The sequence below is a fragment of the Amblyraja radiata genome, chromosome 2 (assembly GCF_010909765.2).
Source record: "Amblyraja radiata isolate CabotCenter1 chromosome 2, sAmbRad1.1.pri, whole genome shotgun sequence".
NCBI classification, from domain to species: Eukaryota; Metazoa; Chordata; class Chondrichthyes; order Rajiformes; family Rajidae; genus Amblyraja; species Amblyraja radiata.
In genome coordinates, this window is record NC_045957.1 from 19,890,763 (window position 1) to 19,913,744 (window position 22,982).

At 43.3% G+C, this 22,982-nt stretch overlaps 1 protein-coding gene across 2 annotated transcripts in view; it reads right to left on the reverse strand.

Moving 5' to 3' along the window:
* Nucleotides 1-22,982, reverse strand: part of vps50 (VPS50 subunit of EARP/GARPII complex) — a 138,808-nt gene that overhangs the window by 108,435 nt on the left and 7,391 nt on the right. Inside the window, exons 3-7 of one of the 2 annotated variants that reach the window (XM_033042751.1) lie at nucleotides 21,228-21,357; nucleotides 6,054-6,176; nucleotides 5,519-5,590; nucleotides 3,799-3,852; nucleotides 2,971-3,041 (exon numbers count right to left, since the gene is read on the reverse strand). In XM_033042751.1, coding sequence (XP_032898642.1) covers nucleotides 2,971-3,041; nucleotides 3,799-3,852; nucleotides 5,519-5,590; nucleotides 6,054-6,176; nucleotides 21,228-21,299 — 392 coding nt within the window. In that variant the 5' untranslated portion in view covers nucleotides 21,300-21,357. The remainder of the gene's footprint in view (nucleotides 1-2,970; nucleotides 3,042-3,798; nucleotides 3,853-5,518; nucleotides 5,591-6,053; nucleotides 6,177-21,227; nucleotides 21,358-22,982) is intronic. The other variant, XM_033042743.1, reaches the window with a different exon arrangement.

Genomic DNA, 22,982 nt, shown 5'->3' on the forward strand with positions numbered 1-22,982 from the left:
TCAAGACCCTTGGATGTAATCCATCAGGCCCAGGGGATTTATCCTCCTTCAGTCTCATTAATTTCCCTAATACCACCTCCTTGGTGATCTTAATAGTATTTAGCTCCTCCATTCCTACCGCCCCCTGTTTATCCAGCGTTGGAATATTTTTTGTGTCTTCTATGGTGAAGACTGATACAAAATACTCGTTTAATGCCTTTGCCATTTCCATGTTCCCCACCAACAACTCTCCAGTCTCACCCTCCAATGGACCAACGTTCACCTTAGCCACCCTTTTTCTTTTTATATAGCTATAAAAACTCTTACTATTAGTTTTTATGTTGTTCGCTAAATTCCTTTCATAGTCTATTTTCCCCGTCTTAATTAATCTCTTAGTTATTTTTTGCTGACCTTTAAATGCTTCCCAATCCTCTACCCTCCCACTATCTCTGGCTACCTTATATGCCCTTGCCTTCAGCCGAATACTATCCTTTATAGTTTTACTGAGCCATGGCTGACTGTTCTTACCCTTACCCCTTTTTTTCTTCATAGGAATAAATTTTTCTTGAAGGTTATACAGTATACCCTTAAACGTACACCACTGCTCATGTACCGTCTTATTCTTGAGTCTGCTATCCCAGTCAACTTTGATCAGCTCAGTCCTCATACCTTCATAATCCCCCTTATTTAGACTAAGCACCCTAGCCTGAGTTTCAACCTGCTCCCCTTCTATTTGAATATGGAATTCGACCATATTGTGGTCACTTGTTCCCAACGAGTCCCTAACTATGACATTTTTAATTAATCCTGCTTCATTACACAGGACCAGATCCAAGATTGCCTCCCCCCTTGTCGGTTCGGTGACATACTGTTCTAGGAACCCGTCTCTAATACATTCTATAAACTCTTCCTCTAGTCTACCCTGCCCAGTTTGGTTTGCCCAATTAATATGAAAATTGAAGTCCCCCATGATTACAGCAGTTCCCTTTTTACATGCGTCAACTATTTGCAGATTTATGTTCTGACTAACAGCGTCACAGCTATTTGGAGGTCTATAAATTACACCCACTAGTGTTTTTTTCCCCTTATTATTCTCTATCTGTACCCAAGCTGTTTCACTATCCTGATCCTTCAACGCAATATCCTTCCTCTCTATTGCCGTTATTCCCTCCCTTATTAAAAGGGCCACCCCTCCTCCCTTTCTTTCCTGTCTATCTTTCCTAATTGTCGAGTACCCCTCTATATTTAACTCCCAGTCCTGATCTCCTTGCAGCCATGTCTCCGTAATGGCCACGATATCATAACTATATATACTTAATTGCACCGTTAATTCATTTATCTTATTACGAATACTCCGTGCATTTAGATAAAGCACTTTCAGATGATTTTTACTACCCTTCCTTTCCGTTTTTGCCCCTTTTACATCTAGATCTTTATCTTCACAAATTCTGTCTCCTGTCACATTTTGAATTTCCGCTTCCCCACTGATACCCTGCTCTATTTCCTCTACCCCTGCCGTTATTACCCCCCTTGATACCTCCCCCCCGCTACTTAGTTTAAAGACCTCTCTACTGCCCTAGTTATATGATTTGCCAGGACCCCAGTCCCAGCACCGTTCAGGTGAAGTCCGTCCTTACAGAACAGATCCCCCCTGTCCCAGTACTGGTGCCAGTGGCCCAAGAAACCAAACCCATTATTCCCACACCAGTCTTTGAGCCACGCATTTAGCTTTTTAATTTTACGTACCCTCGCCGAATTGTCAGGGACAATTTACCCTGACGAGATGGACAACCTCCACCTTTATCCATATTTTGGTTATTTAAAAAAAAGTGCTTCAAAGTCACAGCCTAACTTCTTTTTTTGAAAACGTTGGTTCGCAAATATTATATTTAACACGAGTTGTCGTTAATTTCTTCTCACTTAATTGTGTTGTTGCTGTTGGTGGGAGGGGCTGCAAACTTTTCAGTTTCTCTTCATCTTCTCTTAACTTCTCTTCAATTTTGATCCACAACATTAATTCCATTTCTCTTTCCAGGTTGCTGCCCAACCCATGCAGTTTTTCCCGAACATTTTTTGTTTTTATTGCAGATTTCCAGCAACTGAAGTTGTTACATTTTCATTCACTTTACTGCTTTCCAAGTGCAGAATCGTTATTCACTGCTGCCCTCAGGTTATCCTATAAAGGCAGGGCATCACCACCACTCACTCTTTCTTTCTATTTTGTGTCCCAAATGGAAAATATACTGGGGTATTTAATTATCAACACTGGTCAACACGCAATCATGTTTTTTTGTAAACGTTTTTAGGTTCAATCTATGTGTTTCTATTTGCACCATTATTTTGCCATATGTTTTATTACTGTTAAACTGCTTTGCACTATGGATCCAACTTTCCTATTTAAATCTCCCCAACCTAAACTTCATCCTCTCAATTTTATTGTTTTAAAATCCATCTCCATCTCTAATCATCTGATTTACAAGGACATCAGCTTGATTAAAAGTGAAGTGTGCTGCAGTAGCATAACTTTTCCCCTAGTTCCGTGATCAGGATCCCTAATAATAAACCCTTCCTCATCCACACAAATACTTGGTCCAGACAAAAGTACTTATTTTGGGCTTTCTTGCTGCAATTTCTCAAGTTCCAGCCATTCCACTTTAAACATATTCTGCCTGCAAAAATCTTTGGGATAACTTGATGCAATCTTAGGCAGCATTGTGTATGCCTATTACATTTGCCACTGCCTTGATTCTTCTATTTCATGAACTTATTTATAGAGTTATCATGATGCTCACATCATTGACATTAATTTCATTTTATAACAAAGGCTTTTAATTTATTTTCACTTATATACCATGTCCCAATACACAAGTTATATTTTGAAATGTTTTGACAATTTGAAGACCCATTACAAAATAATCATCAAAATTTGCTCAAGAATTATTACAGAAATGTTAGCAAACATGATGCTTCCAGAAAACTATCATCTCTTACCTTCTGGCATTTGTACAAATGACAGCTGCCAATTGAAGATTAGTTTGTAGTGATGTAACTCTTTCTAGCTCCTAGAAGAATAAATGTTAATACATATCATTACTACTGAACATCTAACTATTTTTAAAGTAGGTCCCTTGCCCTTGAAATTACAAATAATTGTAAATGACATTAGTGTTACCAGTACATTTTTTTTTTTTTTTAAATCCAGGTGACATTAGTTTCACTCAGCATGTTGCAAACTCAATGTGAAGAAATAAGATTAAGGGGCACCTTTCTTCTGTTCAAGAGAATAAAAGGTGATTTTACTGAAAAAAGTAACATTCTGAATGGACAATGGATGAGAGCATAAAAGCATTTTTCTTTAACACAATTGCAAACCTTTGTAATTTTCTACCCTGAAATGTTGTGTCATTAAGCATATTTAGGGATGAATCAGGTTGAATTTTCAATGACAAGGGAATCATGGATTATAATAGAGTCAGGAAAAAATAATTCTGCTCAATCATGGCTGAGTAAACTCAAGGGGCCATATGCCCTCCTCTTGTACCTCTATTATCATTTTCAACAAAAATCACCTTTTATAAATTAGTTATCTTATTTTAATATAGCCACACTTGACAAGAATAAATATTGTAAAACAAATTATTCGGCACAGTTCTAAACTGACATAATGAAATTTTTACAAGAATGTCCAAAACCAGTAAAATGGTCGATTTTTAATTTCAAATATAAGAATCATATTATTGATTTTGTTCAGTATTTGCCTGAAGGTGGTTTTGGTTTAATTAAATTTGATTATTCATCCATGATTTCACAATCTTTTACCTTCACGTATGCAGCTTGCTTCTCAAGGATTAAATCTGCTACTTTCTTTGACACCTGTAGAGAAATGCATATTGTTATAGATACATGTCATAGTATAAAATGAAAGAATTAATGCGGTTTTTCATAAAATACTTTAATTGTAAAATTTAAGTACTTAGTTATGAAAAAATTACTAATCCATGTTGCCCGATTTATATTTCAGTTTCCAGATAAGCAGTGCCATTAATATAAACTAGGAAAATAAAGAAAACAAATTAAGTCTGCAGTTAACTCAATTAAATTATGCACTCCAAACACATCTTCTGCACTTTCATTTGAGTTATTTATGTTAATAGGAAAAACAGTGAATAAACTAAACACAAATTTGGTCCATAAATTTAAGAATTTACTAGCAGTAAACCTCAAAATATTTTAGTAATACAACATGCTCCAGAACAGAGTGTGTAGGAAGGAACTGCAGATGCTGGTTTAAACCAAAGATAGGCACAAAAAGCTGGAGATCTCTGGAGAAAAGGAATAGGTGACGTTTCAGGGCGAGACCCTTCTTCTTCGGAAGGGTCTTAACCCGAAACGTCACCTATTCCTTTTCTCCAGAGATACTGTCTGACCTGCTGAGTTACTCCAGCTTTGTGTCATGCTCCAGAACAGAGCCTGATAATTTGCAGCGGTAAAGTGCCTCCCATTGGTTACAATAACATTTAATGGTACAATCTTTAAAATTATTTCTAACACATGAAAGTTATTTGACGGCATTGCAAAAAGTGTAGAACTGCTCCACAACTACAGAAGGTAAATTACATTAGCAAAGGAAATCCTTTGTTATGATTGGAAAAAAAATAGTAAACTCCCAAAGAGGAATCATATTATTGAGCAATATAGTTTCAACGTGTTGATTTCCAAAACTTCAACATTTATTTTGTATATACAAAACAAGTAATAAAAAGTACTCTGACTTGCTCATCTTGTTTGCTACAAGAAAATTAGTTAATCCACCATAACGAGAATGGATTGGCTCAGTAAAGTTGCAGTGAAACTGTGCCTTCAATTTAATTCTAAAAAAAGGCTGTCACCTTTTTTGTAGAATACTTTGCTTTAAGGACAAGTAGAATGGTGATCAAGATGACACTTCGGGGCTGTCCCACTGCGGCGTCCTAATTGGCGAGTTTAGAAGAGTTTGCCCTTGACTCGTACTCGCAGCATGGTCGACACGAGGTCCTAGGGGGTCTTTGTAACTCTCCTTCATGCTTGAGAGTAGTCCCCTCGTACTCGAGGCCTCACCTAGGTCACGGCGTATTTTTCAACATGCGGAAAAATGCCCGCGAGTAAAAAAAAGTCGCCATGGAAAAAAATCTATTTTTTTTACTCGTAGGCTTAGTCAAAGTAGGTCGGCATGTTATTCGTAGGTAATCGAGGGTAGTCAAAGGTAATCAAAGGTAGTCGTAGATAGTCTTCAACATAGTCGAAGGGAGGTCGAAGGAGATAGTCTTCACTCTCCACTATTCGGTGTCCAATTTTCCCGAAGCTAGTCGAAGCTAGTCTTCAACATAGTCGAAGGAGGTCTTCTACATAATCGAAAGAGGTCTTCTACATGACACTTTTTCAAACTCTCCTAAACTCGCTAATTAGGTGGCCGCAGTGGGACAGCCCCTTTACAACCCGTTGCATGACCACATATCTAGTTTTACCGTAACTAATTAATATACAAGATAAATATACTCACAACTGCTTGCTGCTGTTTTAGCTTATCTCTATACTCTTCTAGGTCGTGAAGATTGAGAACAGATGGGAGTTTCTATGGGGAGGCAAGAGTAAACATTAAAACATGTTCATTGCTTTAGTAAAGCAATACACAGAGATCAATACATAGTGCAGCAATCTCCTGTTATTGTAGATTAGTCTAAAGAAATTATTTTCAGCAAAATTACTTTGAGAGGATTTGATATAACATCAATGGTATCTCTTTGATGTTCTGGAGGAGACGGCTTTTTAAAATAGCAACAAATATTTGAAATACAAGCAAACAAAAGCATATTGCAGCATCTCTGATCTAACATCTCATGCAATTTCTTCAACCTATGTTACAAAGATAATGAAATCTAATGATAATATGCATTGATTGCGAGAAGCTAATCCATCAATGTAGCTCACAAATAAGTTAGTCATATTTTGAAAAGTATTTAACATCCTTCAGCAAGTGAAATACATATTACTTTCAAGTCTATTTATATAATAAATGTATTTATTTGAATGATTACCTTCAGTTCGTGCTCCACAACATCAAATGAATCATTGCTGAAATAGATTTCTTCAATGCTGTTAATAATTTCTTGTTCTGCTTGAGGGTCAGTGGGATTTTCTCTCAACTCCCTCAGTTCTTCCTTTAGTACAATGAAAAATTATAGAAGTTAAATTACATGCTTCACAGAGATAATTACAATATCATTAAATTGTCTGAATTATCCCTCTGCCCCAAGAATTAAAAATATATTCTACTGCTGGCCAATTCAGTTAGTTATATTTTCCACTAATGAATTTCCACAATGAATTCTACACTAGACGGCTTTAATTAGAACAAATTTTATTTCATTTCATTAGTTGAGAACATTTTTACAATAATTTGCCAGAAGAATTGTATCGATGCCACTCTCAGCACTTTCTGCATCTCTGTGATCCACCTTGGATGGTGAAAAATGTCTGTTTAACTGCGCATAATAAAAGTAGCTGCAATTTTTGCGGACTCCTTAATGACATCTCTCACTGTGCAGAACACCTCAATTTCTAGCATGTTTGTGCATTTGCTATTGCCAGTCACTGTAACTCTCCAAACTACGCTGCCTGTGGTCTCCTGTGCTGTTCCTAATAAATAAGATGCAGCTTTAGGGAACACTACCTTATCTTCTAATGGGACATATTACCCAACTGGATTTAACATATAGTTCAGTAATTTCAGTGAATCAACATTTTCACCTTTGAATCTAATTTCCAGTATTTGGTTATTTTTCCCCGCCTTTTTCTGCTGCCATTTTCCACACTTTTCCCATTGACATCACCTGCAGATTCAACTCTAATTAGCTACTAACAGCCTCTTTCACTGGATCCATCATTTAATCTTTCCAACCTTCCACACCATCACACTTTCCTTTCTGTATCCTCCAACTTTCTCAACATTTTAAAACCCTCTTTACTTCGAGCAATCCTTACTTATGATGAAATGTTGTCAACCCGAAACAACTATTTCAAAGTCCAATTTTATGCAGAATATAGTGTTGCATTACTTGCTGCACGTGGTGTTGCAACATTAGTGTTACACCTGTAGAGAAAGTGCAGATTCAAAAAAGTGCAAAGGCTGCAATGAGGTAGGATTGGGAGATTAAGAATACACCCTCACCTTGTGAGAGATTTGTTCAGTAGTCTGATAACAGTGGGGAAGAAGCAGCTTCTGAATCTATTGATATGCACTTTGAAGCTTTTGTATCTTCTGCCCAACTGCAGAGGGGAGAAGAGGGAATAACCCGAATGGGAAAAAGTTGGCTACTTTCCCATGGCTGCATGAAGTGTCGATGTGGTCATTTGGGGGGTGGTGGGAAGGGAGGGGGATTGTCTGATAGACTGGGCTGCATCTGCAACTTTCTACAATTTCTTGCAGTCTTGCGCAATGTATTTGGCATAGCAAGCTGTGATACATTCTGCTGGCATGCATCTGCACAAATTGGTACATGTTGTTGGAGATGTGCTGAACTTCATTAGCCTTCTGAGGAAGTAGAGGCACGATGCGCTTTCTTGAATGTAGCATCAATGTGGTTAGACCAGGAAAATACGTCCAAGAACTTGAAGCTCCCACCTCCAATTTAGCACCATTAATGTAGACTGATGTGTGTAAATCACCCTGTTTTCTGAAGTCAATAACTACCTCATTCATCTTGGTGTCTTGACAATATCTGGGAGTCCACATCTCTGAGGATATGACATGAACATCACACGCCGCAGCACTCGTGAGTAAGGCAAGGCAGCGCCTTTACCACCTCAGGCAATTGAGGAAATTCAGAGTGTCTCCGAGGATCCTCCAGTGCTTCTACTCAGCGGCTGTGGAAAGCATCTTGTCTGGAAATATTACAATCTGGTTTGGAAACTGCTCTGCCCAGGACAAGAAGGCTCTGCAGAGAGTAGTGCGTTCGGCCGAACGCACTTTGGGAACTTCACTCGCCCCCCTGCAGGAACTATACATCAGGAGGTGCAACTCCAGAGCCAATAAAATCATGGGAGACCTCTTCCACCCCTGCAACGGACTGTTCCAGCTGCTACGGTCAGGCAAACGCCTTTGTTGCCATGCTGTGAGAACGGAGAGGTTGAGAAGGAGTTTCTTCCCAGAGGCCATTAGGACTGTAAACTCCTATCTCACCAGGGACTAACTTTTACTGTACCACTCTACTGCTTTTTTTAATTAATTTTTTTAATTGCTGTTTTTTTCCCTTTTTCCTTCCGCCCACAATATTTAATATGTAAAATAATATGTAATTCTGTTCCATTCTGTTTGTAGTTTGTTTGGTTGTTTGTTTGTTTGTCTTTTTGCACAAAGTCCGCGAGCATTGCCACTTTTCATTTCACTGCACATCTCGTATGTGTATGTGACGAATAAACTCGTCACATGACTTGATGTGTTAGCAAACTCTTTATCTCCTCCCTGTACACTATCTCATCGTTGTTCAATAACCTGCCCATTCCCATTTAGGGAGATCGTTAGACTACAATTTCATACTGAGTGGACAGGGCGGGAATGAATGAGCACCAGCAAGGCTTGGAGGAGGTAGGTAGTCCATCAGTAAAGGAGTCCATCTTGCTCAACAGCTTTTCGGGGTGGGAGATTGCAACCTTCACGTGGTCCCCCCTGTTTCGGCGAATGCAATCAACCAGGCATGCACATCAAATAAGATCTTATAAAACAGCCTAAAGTTGTCCTACGCAAGAAGAAGAAGAAGAAGTACAGCTTTTCAGTTTCGGCTCCTCACAAATGAGAAGATAAAAGTGGCTAAGCTGTACAGAAAAGAGAGAACATCGAAATAGAGATTAAATAATACATGCACAGAAGTTTCTGCAGCTGTAAATGTGATTCCAGAATTGTACATGGCCTCCCAGGACCCAAAGTCAAGGATCCTACTGAATGCCTACAGAACACTCTAAAGTGGTAGGGTGAAGAACCAGAAGTTGTGGTCCACTTTGGTATCTGTAATGCAGATAAAAAGGAATGTGAACTTGCAAGTTTCTCAGGGAACTGGGAAAGTTTTAAAAGTAGGACTTTAGAAAGTCATAATAGCAGGATTGCTCCACAAGCCACATACTACAATGTAGAAACAAGCTGATTTACTAAGGAAAGAGAAAATGCTGGAATAACTCAGCGGAGAGCTGCTAGAGAACATGGATTGGTGATGTTTCGAGTCGAAAGCCTTCTTTCGACAGAATGTAGGGTTGGGGAGAAACAAGTATGACTGAAAAATTCTTACAGTGGAACTAAGCAACAACTCGCGGATTGCTGGTTGCTGACGGATTGCTGACTCAGTGGGCCGAAGGGTCTGTTCCTGCGCTGTATCTCTAAACTAAACTTGATGGTGGGGGAGGAGGGGAAGAAAACATTGATACAATTGCTTACAGAGTTCAGCAAAGAAGTTGTGATGTACAACAAAGTACAAATGAGAAATTCAAGGAGCACATAACAGGATTAAAGTGGAGGATTAAAGTTAATCAGACAAATCAAATTAGTACTATCACATAAAGGGTCATTTTCTGGAATGCATCCAAGATGGATATCTAGATCAGTATGTTGTGAAACGAACTATGATACAAACAGGTTTAAATCCGATGCTATGCAATAAGTTTATTTATAATCTTATTACAGAGAGGCGGTAAGAAATTATGATTTTACATAGTTCAAAATGGATGTTGTTCAATCTGAAACCAGATGTTTCATTCTAAAAATCATGGAAACTATGAAGGACCAAAAACCTAGCTGGTGGTACATTGGTAAATTATATTAAAGAGTACGCCAGCATTCAAAAGATTACATGATGTAGCGGCGGTTTTTACAACTTCTCAAAATCCAATTTTGATAGCCACTAATTTGTCGGGTATGATTAGAAAAGTAGTCTCACGCACTCCACGACATATTTGAAACAGCAAAGATGAATCTACCAGAAGTAGTCTCTTGATTAATAGCTTCTGTAGATGGTTTATGCATGCAACCTATAATGTAGCTACCTCAATACCACTAACCATGCCTTAGTCATCTCAGTATAACTGTGATATCTTCCCCTTGCTCCTCCCTTGGTTCCAGTACGCCTGAAGACTAGATGCAGTCAGTACTGGGACGTGCTTCACATGTGCCTTTATTAAATACTCAGTAAAGTCACAGTGTGTCAGACTTAACTTCTTTACATGGTGTCAGCAAGTTAAACGCACACCTCATGTTTACCGGGTTTTATTTGCTCCTAATTTTACTAGTGTTTAATTCCCTCCTTGCCATGGCATTTTCGTGCCGCAAGCCCTCTCCCCTTGTCTTTGACGCTGACATTGCGGAGCGATGGGCTACTTTCGTGATGGACTACAACCACTTCATCAACATCGTGCACCGAAATGACCCTGATGTGGTCAAAGCCTCACTCCTGCTGAACCTTGCCGGTCCCGATGCTATGAAGCGAGCTGCTCAGACTTTCACCTACAATCCAGCGGTCCTGGATGACAACGACCAGGTCGTCGAGCCGGCGGAGTCTGCCAACGACCCTGTATGTCTCTTACGCAAGTTTGCGGAGATTTGTGACTTGCCCTCCAACCGTATATTGGAGCAGGCTAGATTCTTTACAAGGAAACAGCAGCCTGATGAGCCTGTTGAATGTTTTATCGCTGACCTGCGCTACCTTGCTCAGCGGTGCCGTTTCGAGAACATGTGTGATCAGCTCACTAGAGATATTTTAGTCACTGGCATGCTAGATCAGAAGTTACGAGCAGAGCTGCTGCGAAAACCGGATTTCACCCTGACTGAAGCTATGCATGCATGCAGACTAGCTGAGGTGGTTGCCCCGCTACATGGGCAGAGGGGATCTGACAATCGGGCTATTAATCTGACTGGTGTTGCTATGCCCCGTCGCAAGCAAGACAACGTTCGCCCTGCACCGCGGCTGACTTATGCCGCTCGGGTCCCGCTTGTCAAGAAGTGCCCCAACTGTAATTATGTCCACTCTATGCAGTCGCAGTGTCCAGCATTTGGTAAAGCTTGTAATTTCTGTAAGAAGATGAACCATTTCTCAGCTGCCTGTCGCTCCCGTGGGAACGTTCCTCCAGCTCCCAGACAAGTTTTAAACGACCTACAACAAGTTGATAACGAATTCGGTTCCCAGTCTTCTGTCGACACTGCCCTCGACTCTGAGCCCAGTACTTCCATGGGAGATGCCAGTGTTTATTCTCTCCTTCATAATCAATCTCGCATTCCCGATCCTTCTGTACTAGTCACTGTCAACAACAAATCCTTTACTGCTAAGCTAGACACGGGGGCGAAGGTGAATGTTATGTCAACATCCCTGTTCAGGAAGATTAGAAATAATGAGCTGTTAACTGCTGATCGCTCCACATTGCATGCTTATGGGGGAGAGGAGCTGAAACCTGTCGGGAGGGCCACCTTCCACTGTGTGCTGAAGAAATCTTCGCGACACCTGTCGTTCTTCATTCTTGACTGCGACTGTGTGACTCTGTTGAGCAATCAGGCGTGTCAGGATCTCGGGCTGGTGTCCTTTGACCGTACTATCCACGAAGTGCGGGTGATGCTGAATCCACTCTCTGAATACCCTGACCTATTCGATGATGAACTGGGTAAGCTGCCCCTTGTGTACAAGATCGCAACTGACCCGTCGGTTGTACCAGTGGTCCGTGCCCCGCACAGGGTGTCGTTTGCCATGAAGGGCAAGGTCGAAGCAATGCTGAAGAACATGGTTGCCATGGGAGTGCTTGAAGCTGTCAGCGAACCCACCGACTGGGTCTCCACCATGGTCGCCACCATGAAGAAGGGTAAGAACGAGATACGGGTGTGCATCAACCCCAAAGACTTAAATCTAGCAATAAGACGTCCTCATTATCCCATGAGGACTGTAGAAGACATTGCTGCCCAGGTCGGTCAGGCCACGGTGTTCTCTGTCCTTGATGCCAGCTCATTCTGGCAAATACCTTTAGACAAACACTCCTCAGACTTAACCACTCTTGGTACCCCCTTCGGAAGATTCAAATTTTTGCGGATGCCGTTCGGCATCAACTCTGCTAGCGAAGTGTTTCAACGCTCCATGGAGCAACTGTTTGCTGGCCTGCCGTGTGCCATTATCGTGGATGACATCCTGGTTTACGGGAAAGATGCAGCTGAGCATGACCACAACCTCCGACGAATTCTAGACCGCGCTCGCCAGATCAACTTAAAACTCAACCTGTCAAAGTGCAAGTTCCGTGTAGCTGAAGTATCCTATGTTGGCCACATCTTCACAGCCCACGGGCTGAAACCTGATCCGCAGAAGACCAACGCTATCTCCGAGCTGCCTGCCCCGACTGACGTGACCAGCCTGCAGCGCTTCCTGGGCATGGTCAACTACTTGGGAAAGTTCATCCCCGACCTCAGCGAGTTGAGCGCACCCCTGAGGCAACTGACGAAAAAAAGACATTGCCTGGTCCTGGTTTCCCCAACACCAGCAGGCTTTCGACCTTCTCAAAACAAAGCTGATCAGCACACCGACTCTCAAGTTTTTCGATCTGCAACGTCCGATTGTAGTTACGTGTGATGCTTCCTGCTTCGGACTCGGTGCTGCCTGCCTGCAACTCCATGATGACGGCTCGCTGCAGCCCATTTCTTATGCCTCGCGTACCATGACAGACACTGAGCAGCGCTATGCACAAATCGAGAAGGAGCTTCTTGCGGTTGTATTCGCCTGCTCCAAGTTCAAGGACTTCCTTTTCGGTACCAGGTTCACCGTCGAGACGGATCATCAACCCTTGGTGACCATCCTCAATAAGCCCATCCACATCGCTCCAGCCAGACTCCAGCGCATGATGCTACAGCTCCAGTGGTTCGAATTTCTGATCGTGTACAAGAGGGGCACCGAGATGCATGTGGCCGACGCGCTGTCCCGGGCCCCCCGGTCCTCCTGTGACAGGCACCCCTACGAGCAGGAGGATCTGCAGGTACTCAATGTCAACTTTGTTCCCTCTAAGCAGCTGCAGTGCCTGGTTGAGCACACCGCCAACGACCCCGACCTGCAACAGCTCGCAGCTGTCATCCAGCGGGGTTGGCCCAGCAGACGCACCTCGCTGCCTGCGGGTGCCCACCCTTTGTTTCTGGTCCGCGACAAGCTTGTGCTCCGGGACGGTATCATCATCAAGGGTCACAAGGTGGTCGTCCCTGCCTCCCTATAAGACTTGTGCCACAACGCTGCCCACATGGGGCATCCCGGAGCCGATGCCACCGTCTCACATGCCCAAGAACAATACTATTGGCCCGGCATGGCCAAGTACATTAAAGCCCGAGTAGCCTCCTGTCCTGATTGCAACACCCTGGCCCCACATCAGCAGCGCCAGCCACTTCTGCAGCAGCCTGCGCCTGCCATGCCCTGGACCTCGCTGGCTGCTGACATATTCGAATGGCGAGGCAAGCACTACCTTTGGTTGATTCATACTCCAACTGGTTCGAGGTGGACCTTCTCCCTGCTATCACCTCTGGAATGGTTATCAGTAAGCTGCGCAGACACTTTGCTACCTTCGGTTCCCCGGTCCGCTTACAGACCGACAACGGCCGTCAGTTCACCAGCGCAGAATTCCAGGCTTTCGCTGTGAAGTGGAACTTCACTCACTATACCAGCAGCCCCGAATACCCGCAGAGCAACGGCCTGGCCGAGCGAGCTGTCTGCAGTGCCAAGAATTTGCTCGAGCAGTCTCGTCTCTCCAATGGTGACTTCTACCTGGGTCTACTCAACCTTCGCAACATCTCACGGGACCCTACCATGCGATTCCCTGCCCAGCGTCTGATGTCCCGCGTGCTTCGCCCACCGATGCCGATCGCCCAACAATCCCTGGTGCCCAAGGTCTTCCAGCCTGCTGCCGTCCAGCAACGGATTGCTCACAAGCATGAGGTACAGCGCCGCTCTCACGACAAGTCCTGCCGCACGCTCTCACCACTACTGCCTGGCCAGGTCGTCCGCATGCAGACAGCCACCGGATTCTCCCGACTCGCAACCGTTGTTGGTGTGGACGACTTCCCGAGATCTTACCTGGTGGACTTTGATGGAACTGTCTACCGTCGGAGCCGCCAGCACCTGTTGGCCGTTAACGAGCCGCAGCCTCCTCCTGCGGATCCTTACGCTCCTCCGTTGCGCTTCAAGCCTGTCATTACTAATTACCCCACAGCTCCCTGCATGCCCCGGTCAGTTCACTTGCCGCGTTCTCCTCCTTCTGTGCTTCCTGGTTTCGGGCAGATGATTTCATCCCCTGCTCGTTCTCCTTCTCCTCCTTCTCCTCCTCCTGAATCACCCGTGCCGGCTGGGTCACCTCCCGCACTCCCGGTTGGGTCTCCGCCTGCTTCCTCCTTCCCGGCTGCTGCTGCTCCGCCTCCTCTTCTATCTGGTGGGGAGGGTGATGGTGCTATACGCACACGCTCGGGTCGGGTTGTCAAACCTCCTGTCCGCTACGGTGATTTCGCTTAAATTTGCATGTGTTGTATAATCACACTGCCACTGTTATAACTTCAATTTTAGATTTCTAAGGGAAAGGATGTAGATGGTTTATGCATGCAACCTATAATGTAGCCACCTCAATACCACTAACCACGCCTTAGTCATCTCAGTATAACTGTGATATCTTCCCCTTGCTCCTCCCTTGGTTCCAGTATGCCTGAAGACTAGATGCAGTCAGTACTGGGACGTGCTTCACATGTGCCTTTATTAAATACTCAATAAAGTCACAGTGTGTCAGACTTAACTTCTTTACAGCTTCTTTATTGTAGTAATACAAAACAATGAAATAACTCATAACTTTCCATCAAAACTAAAACTAATCATTTGAGAGTCTGCGCCAGAATCCTCTAGCCAAAAACACGCCCCAGTCTACATATAAAATCCCACCCACATTAACACAGGCAGATAATAATTAAAGGTAACTAGACATAACTACAATAAACTGACATAGAAACATAGAAACATAGAAATTAGGTGCAGGAGTAGGCCATTCGGCCCTTCGAGCCTGCACCGCCATTCAATATGATCATGGCTGATCATCCAACTCAGTATCCCGTACCTGCCTTCTCTCCATACCCTCTGATCCCCTTAGCCACAAGGGCCACATCTAACTCCCTCTTAAATATAGCCAATGAACTGGCCTCGACTACCCTCTGTGGCAGGGAGTTCCAGAGATTCACCACTCTCTGTGTGAAAAAAGTTCTTCTCATCTCGGTTTTAAAGGATTTCCCCCTTATCCTTAAGCTGTGATCCCTTGTCCTGGACTTCCCCAACATCGGGAGCAATCTTCCTGCATCTAGCCTGTCCAACCCCTTAAGAATTTTGTAAGTTTCTATAAGATCCCCTCTCAATCTCCTAAATTCTAGAGAGTATAAACCAAGTCTATCCAGTCTTTCTTCATAAGACAGTCCTGACATCCCAGGAATCAGTCTGGTGAACCTTCTCTGCACTCCCTCTATGGCAATAATGTCCTTCCTCAGATTTGGAGACCAAAACTGTACGCAATACTCCAGGTGTGGTCTCACCAAGACCCTGTGCAACTGCAGTAGAACCTCCCTGCTCCTGTACTCAAATCCTTTTGCTATGAAAGCTAACATACCATTCGCTTTCTTCACTGCCTGCTGCACCTGCATGCCCACTTTCAATGACTGGTGTACCATGACACCCAGGTCTCGCTGCATCTCCCCTTTTCCTAGTCGGCCACCATTTAGATAATAGTCTGCTTTCCTGTTTTTGCCACCAAAATGGAGAACCTCACATTTATCCACATTATACTGCATCTGCCAAACATTTGCCCACTCACCCAGCCTATCCAAGTCACCTTGCAGTCTCCTAGCATCCTCCTCACAGCTAACACTGCCCCCCAGCTTAGTGTCATCCGCAAACTTGGAGATATTGCCATCAATTCCCTCATCCAGATCATTAATATATATTGTAAATAGCTGGGGTCCCAGCACTGAGCCTTGCGGTACCCCACTAGTCACTGCCTGCCATTGTGAAAAGGACCCGTTTACTCCTACTCTTTGCTTCCTGTTTGCCAGCCAGTTCTCTATCCACATCAATACTGAACCCCCAATGCCGTGTGCTTTAAGTTTGTAAACTAATCTCTTATGTGGGACCTTGTCGAAAGCCTTCTGGAAGTCCAGATACACCACATCCACTGGTTCTCCCCTATCCACGCTACTAGTTACATCCTCGAAAAATTCTATAAGATTCGTCAGACATGATTTACCTTTTGTAAATCCATGCTGACTTTGTCCAATGATTTCACCACTTTCCAAATGTGCTGCTATCCCATCTTTAATAACTGACTCTAGCAGTTTCCCCACTACCGATGTTAGACTAACTGGTCTGTAATTCCCCGTTTTCTCTCTCCCTCCCTTCTTAAAAAGTGGGGTTACGTTTGCTACCCGCCAATCCTCAGGAACTACTCCAGAATCTAAAGAGTTTTGAAAGATTATTACTAATGCATCCACTATTTCTGGAGCTACTTCCTTAAGTACTCTGGGATGCAGCCTATCTGGCCCTGGGGATTTATCGGCCTTTAATCCATTTAATTTACCCAACACCACTTCCCGGCTAACCTGGATTTCACTCAATTCCTCCAACTCCTTTGACCCGCGGTCCCCTGCTATTTCCGGCAGATTATTTATGTCTTCCTTAGTGAAGACGGAACCAAAGTAGTTATTCAATTGGTCCGCCATATCCTTGTTCCCCATGATCAACTCACCTGTTTCTGACTGCAAGGGACCTACATTTGTTTTAACTAATCTCTTTCTTTTCACATATCTATAAAAACTTTTGCAGTCAGTTTTTATGTTCCCTGCCAGTTTTCTTTCATAATCTATTTTTCCTTTCCTAATTAAGCCCTTTGTCCTCCTCTGCTGGTCTCTGAATTTCTCCCAGTCCTCCGGTATGCTGCTTTTTCTTGCTAATTTGTACGCATCATCCTTCGCTTTGATACTATCCCTGATTTCCCTTGTTATCCATGGATGCACTACCTTCCCTGATTTATTCTTTTGCCAAACTGGAATGAACAATTTTTGTAGTTCATCCATGCAGTCTTTAAATGTCTTCCATTGCATATCCACCGTCAACCCTTTTAGAATTAATTGCCAGTCAATCTTGGCCAATTCACGTCTCATACCCTCAAAGTTACCTTTCTTTAAGTTCAGAACCATTGTTTCTGAATTAACAATGTCACTCTCCATCCTAATGAAGAACTCAACCATATTATGGTCACTCTTGCCCAAGGGGGCACGTACAACAAGACTGCTAACTAACCCTTCCTCATTACTCAATACCCAGTCTAAAATAGCCTGCTCTCTCGTTGGTTCCTCTACATGTTGATTTAGATAACTATCCCGCATACATTCCAAAAAATCCTCTTCCTCAGCACCCCTGCCAATTTGATTCACCCAATCTATATGTAGATTGAAGTCACCCATTATAACGGTTTTGCCTTTGTCGCACGCATTTCTAATTTCCTGTTTGATACCATCTCCAACTTCACTACTACTGTTAGGTGGCCTGTACACAACACCCACCAGCGTTTTCTGCCCCTTAGTGTTTCGCAGCTCTACCCATACCGATTCCACATCCTGCAAACTAATGTCCTTCCTTTCCATTGCGTTAATCTCCTCTCTAATCAGCAACGCTACCCCACCTCCTTTTCCTTTCTCTCTATCCCTCCTGAATATTGAATATCCCTGGATGTTCAGCTCCCAGCCTTGGTCACCCTGGAGCCATGTCTCCGTGATCCCAACTATATCATAGTCATTAATAGCTATCTGCACATTCAACTCATTAAGCTTAATGGCTCCAACACATGATTTGCAACAAATAAACATTCAACAGGATTAATAGTCCAACCATGGATTACAGGATCATATAAAGAAAGTATTAAATCGAAGGCAAAGCTTATAAAGTTGCCAGAAATAAGTTACTTTAAGGATTAAAAGCATTTCAGAATTCACCATTGGATAACAAACATTAATTTAAAATGGAATATAGAATACGAGATTAATATAATACGAAAAAGACAGACTGTAAGAGACGTTACAGGTATGTAGGAATGGAAAGACTAGCAAGGTCAAATATAGGCATCATTCAGAAAGATAAAGAGGAATCTTTAATGGGGCATAAAGAAATGGCAGAGGAATTAAACAAATGTTATATGTCTGACTTCAAAGTAGCTGACACCAAGAAACACAAGGATACTAGAGAACCAAGAGCCGGTGCAAATTAGGAAATAAAATTTAAAAAGTAGTGCACACATCACGTGTGCCACCAGGGGGGAAAGAACATTGGACCACTGCTATACTCCGTTCTGGAAGGGTTACAAGGCCTTTTCACTCTCTCCCGTAGGAAAATCTGACGATGCTGCCATTTTCCTGCTGCCGGAGTATAAACAGAGGATAGTTCAGGAAGCGGCAGTGACGAGGGACGTAAAGCAGTGGTCCGACCAGTCAGAGGCCATGCTGCAAGATGCACTGAGCGATGTCGACTGGAATATGTTCCAAGCAAGTTCCAGTGACGTCAGTGAGTTCGCGGAAGCAGTCACGGACTTCATCGCAACAATAACCAACAACATCGTCCCCACGGTAAGAGTAAGCACCTTTTCGAATCAAAAACCCTGTGTAGACAGGTCCGTTCGTGTGGCCTTGAATGCTCGCACCACTGCCTACAAGTCGGGCCTGGCATCCGGAAACATGGACATCTACAAGCAAGAGTCCTACCAACTGCGAAGGGCGGTGAAGGACGTAAAAATGAGGTACAGGGACAAGATGGAGTCACAGATGTAGCAGCAGGACACCAGACACCTGTGGCAGGGGCTACGGACTGCACCCCACCCTCATCCGCAAGTGTCGGCACCTCCATAGCTGATGACCTGAACTCCTTTTACGCTCGTTTCGAGACGGGCAACACCACCCCAAGTCTGCCGACTAACGACAATACCACCAGCGGGCTGGCTAACGAAGCTGAAGGGCGGAATGTGCACACATTCTCGTTGTTCGAACACGATGTGAGGAGGGCTCTGACAGGGGTGAACACGAGGAAAGCTGCAGGCCCAGATGGCATCTCGGGGCGAGTACTTAAGTCCTGTGCTACGCAGCTAGCTCCGGTGCTCATGACAATATTCAACCTCTCCATGGACAAGTCCGTGGTCCCTGTCTGCTTCAAAAAATCCATCATTGTACTGGTACCTAAAAATGCCTCCCCGGCCTGTCTGAATGACTACTGTCCGGTGGCCCTCACCTCGGTAGTCATGAAATGCTTTGAGAGGCTGGTGAAGAAACACATCTGCCCCTTCCTCCCTCACAACACGGACCCGTTACAATTCGCATACCGTCCGAACAGATCCACAGACGATGCGGTCTCCCAGGTTTTTCACACCGCTCTCTCTCATCTTGACAGCCAGAAGGGGGGGGCTACGTGAGGATGCTGTTCATAGACTTCAGTTCAGCCTTCAACATGATAGTCCCCACTAGACTGGCCGAGAAGCTACTGGAATTAGGGCTCAACACCCCCCTGTGTGCCTGGGCCATGGACTTTCTCACTGCCAGGCCCCAGGTAGTCAAGATGAGAGGGAATACATCAAAGTCCCTCACCATGAGCACAGGATCCCCCCCAGGGTTGCGTCCTCAGCCCCCTATTGTACTCCCTGTACACACATGACTGTGTGGCTAGGTTCAGCTCCAACTCGATAATCAAGTTTGCTGATGACACTGTGGTGGTGGGCCTGATCTCAGACAACGATGAGTGGGCCTACCGGGAGGAGGTGGCTGATCTGGCACTCTGGTGTCAGGACAACAGCCTCCTCTTGAACATCAAAAAAATTAAGGAGCTGATCGTGGACTTTAGGAGGGCACATCATCCGAGGACGTACACACCATTGAGGATAAATGGGGATACTGTGGATAGAGTGAGCTGTTTTAAATACCTGGGAGTCCACATCTCTGAGGATATGACATGGACATCACACGCTGCAGCACTCATGAGTAAGGCAAGGCAGCGCCTTTACCACCTCAGGCAATTGAGGAAATTCAGAGTGTCTCCGAGGATCCTCCAGTGCTTCTACTCAGTGGCTGTGGAAAGCATCTTGACGGAAATATCACAATCAGGTTTGGGAATTGCTCTGCCCAGGACAAGAAGGCTCTGCAGAGAGTAGTGCGTTCGGCCGAAAGCACTATGGGAACTTCACTCGCCCCTCTGCAGGAACTATACATCAGGAGGTGCAACTCCAGAGCCAATAAGATCATGGAAGACCCCTTCCACCCCTGCAACGGACTGTTCCAGCTGCTACGGTCAGGCAAACGCCTCCGTGGCCATGCTGTGAGAACGGAGAGGTTGAGAAGGAGTTTCTTCCCAGAGGCCAATAGGACTGTAAACTCCTATCTCACCAGGGACTAACTTTACTGTACCATTCCACTGTTTTTTTTAAATCGCTATTTTTTTTCTCCCTTTTTCCCTTACGCCCACAATATTTAATATGTAAAAGAATATGTAATTCTGTTCCATTCTGTTTGTAGTTGTTTGTTTGTTTGTTTGTTTGTTTTTAGCACAAAGTCCGCGAGCATTGCCACTTTTCATTTCACTGCACATCTCGTATGTGTATGTGACGAATAAACTTGACTTGAGGTTTAATTAACCCCAAAACTGATAAGTTGTATCGATTTTATTATTTAGTCCTTTCTTCTCTGGAATTTAGAAGAATAAAAGGAAATCTCGTTGAAACAAAAAATGCTTAGAAGGCTTCATATGGCAGTTTTCTTTTGCCGAGGAGTCAAAACCAGGGGTCAAAATAAAAGGACAAGCCATTAAGGACTAAACTGATTAGACTTGACTCGGAGGTTGATGTGTCTTTCGAATTCTCTACCCTGGACAGTGTGAAAGTTCAATCATTAATTAAAGATCATTAATCATTAAAGGTCCATGCAGACCTTTTTGCCTATTTATATTATTCCCATTTCCTTGTGTAAGAACAAATCTTTCAATGCCTTGCCTATTTAAATATTTGTCTAAATGCTCCCTAAGCATTGTTAATATATCCGATTTCACCCCTCCCCTGACAGTGTATTGCGGTTACTATCCAAGCTGCAAAATGAATTTACCCCTCAAATCCCCTTTAAGATTCATTCCTCTCACCTTAACCTAGGCCCACTTGTTTTTGATACTAACTTGTTTCTTCAGCTGGCCTGGATCAGTTATGCCACATGGTACTTTTCTAATCAAGATTGATGATGTTTCCATGTTATTTCATGTCCAGTAGCTTTACCTACACTAGAGAGCATCGACGGGGATGATCAACCTAAAATAAAGTAAAAAATATACATAATCCACTATACTTTTTTCCCCTCCAAACAAAATATTGAAGCACTCATGCATGCATGAAAGAAACTGGGATCTGACACTCAAATGCAATTTGCAATGTCTAGATTCTCACTAGCCACATGCAGCTGAATGGCCTGGTCAGCATGGGCAAGATGGCCTGAATGGCCTGTTCTCTTGTAGTGTGACTATGAATCTATGCTGCGGCAATTCTGAGTTTGGATGAGAATTTATTATGAAAAATTATGGGATATAAAGCAAGGTGTTGTCAACTCATATTGATTGAGGTCTGTTAATGAGAACGTTGAGGATCCAGTTGCACAGCAAGAGGAAAGAGGAATCTCAAGATAGACTGAAAGCACTTTTTTGCCAATTCAATCCGCCAGTTTATTTGGCATAATTTTTAGTCAAAACATCAGAACCCACAATTCAGGTGACAAATGCGTTGAAGTACCAGATCAGTCACATTCTGATCACCTGTACTACACTGCCACCTAGAGAGTTAATATAATATTACCGCAATAAAACCGGCAAAACAGAATCATTTCCCACTACTCTCACATTACATTATAGTGAATTAGATCACAACAGACTAAACATTAATACTACGGTTTCATGACATTTTATACGTCAGATTGTGTTCTGTGAGTGTTAAATAAACAGAAACAAATCTTGCATGACGAATAACAAAGTATCCTTGCCATAAACAATACATCACTTCCTCCGAGGGATATCACATATGCCTGATCCAAATTATCAGCAGCTTCAAACAATCGACTTTTATCACCATCACCATATGAATCAAAGGGTTGATCTGCTAGCCTAATAAGCATTTAATAACTACTGGATCATAACCTGCAGTTGATTAAATTGACACGGATTGAAAGCAAATGTACTAATTATATTATTCATAATACAGGCAGAAATGGAATCAAAAAAGGTTTCATCATGGAAGGGAATCAAAGCTGAAGAGGGGAAAGTAGGATGCAATATCAAACCCGAGAGAAGTTAAACAACACCAAGATGACACTTTGCAGTTAAAGGTTATAGGGCAGCACAGTGTCACAGCGGTAGAGTTGTGGCCTTGCAGCACCAGAGACCTGGGTACGATCCTGACTACGGATACTGTCTGTATGGAATTTGTCCCTGCGACCGCATGGGTCTTCTCTGGGTGTTCTGGCTTCCTTCCATACTCCAAGGATGCACAGCACTGTAGGTTAATTGGCTTCTGTAAATTTGTAAATTGTCCTTAGTAGTAGAATAGTGCAATGAACGGGGTGAACGCTGGTCAGCGTAGACTCGGAGGACCAAAGGGCTTGCTTCCACTCTGTATCTCTAAAGTCAAGTCTAAAGCTGCAACAATAGCATTGTTGAACTTGTACTGCTTCAGGACGTGAGGAAAGAACAGAATGTGGAATACCCAGTAATGTGGCAAATGCGATCATCCACCGCAAAAAATTCAATTAATCTTCAAATAAGTAATCTGTCATGATAACCCCTGAAGTGACAGTGATTAACTTTTTCTGATAATGCAATAATATTCCTTGGGATGCATACTACATTCAAAACAGTATAAATTGTTGTTTATATCTAGTTCAGCTGAAG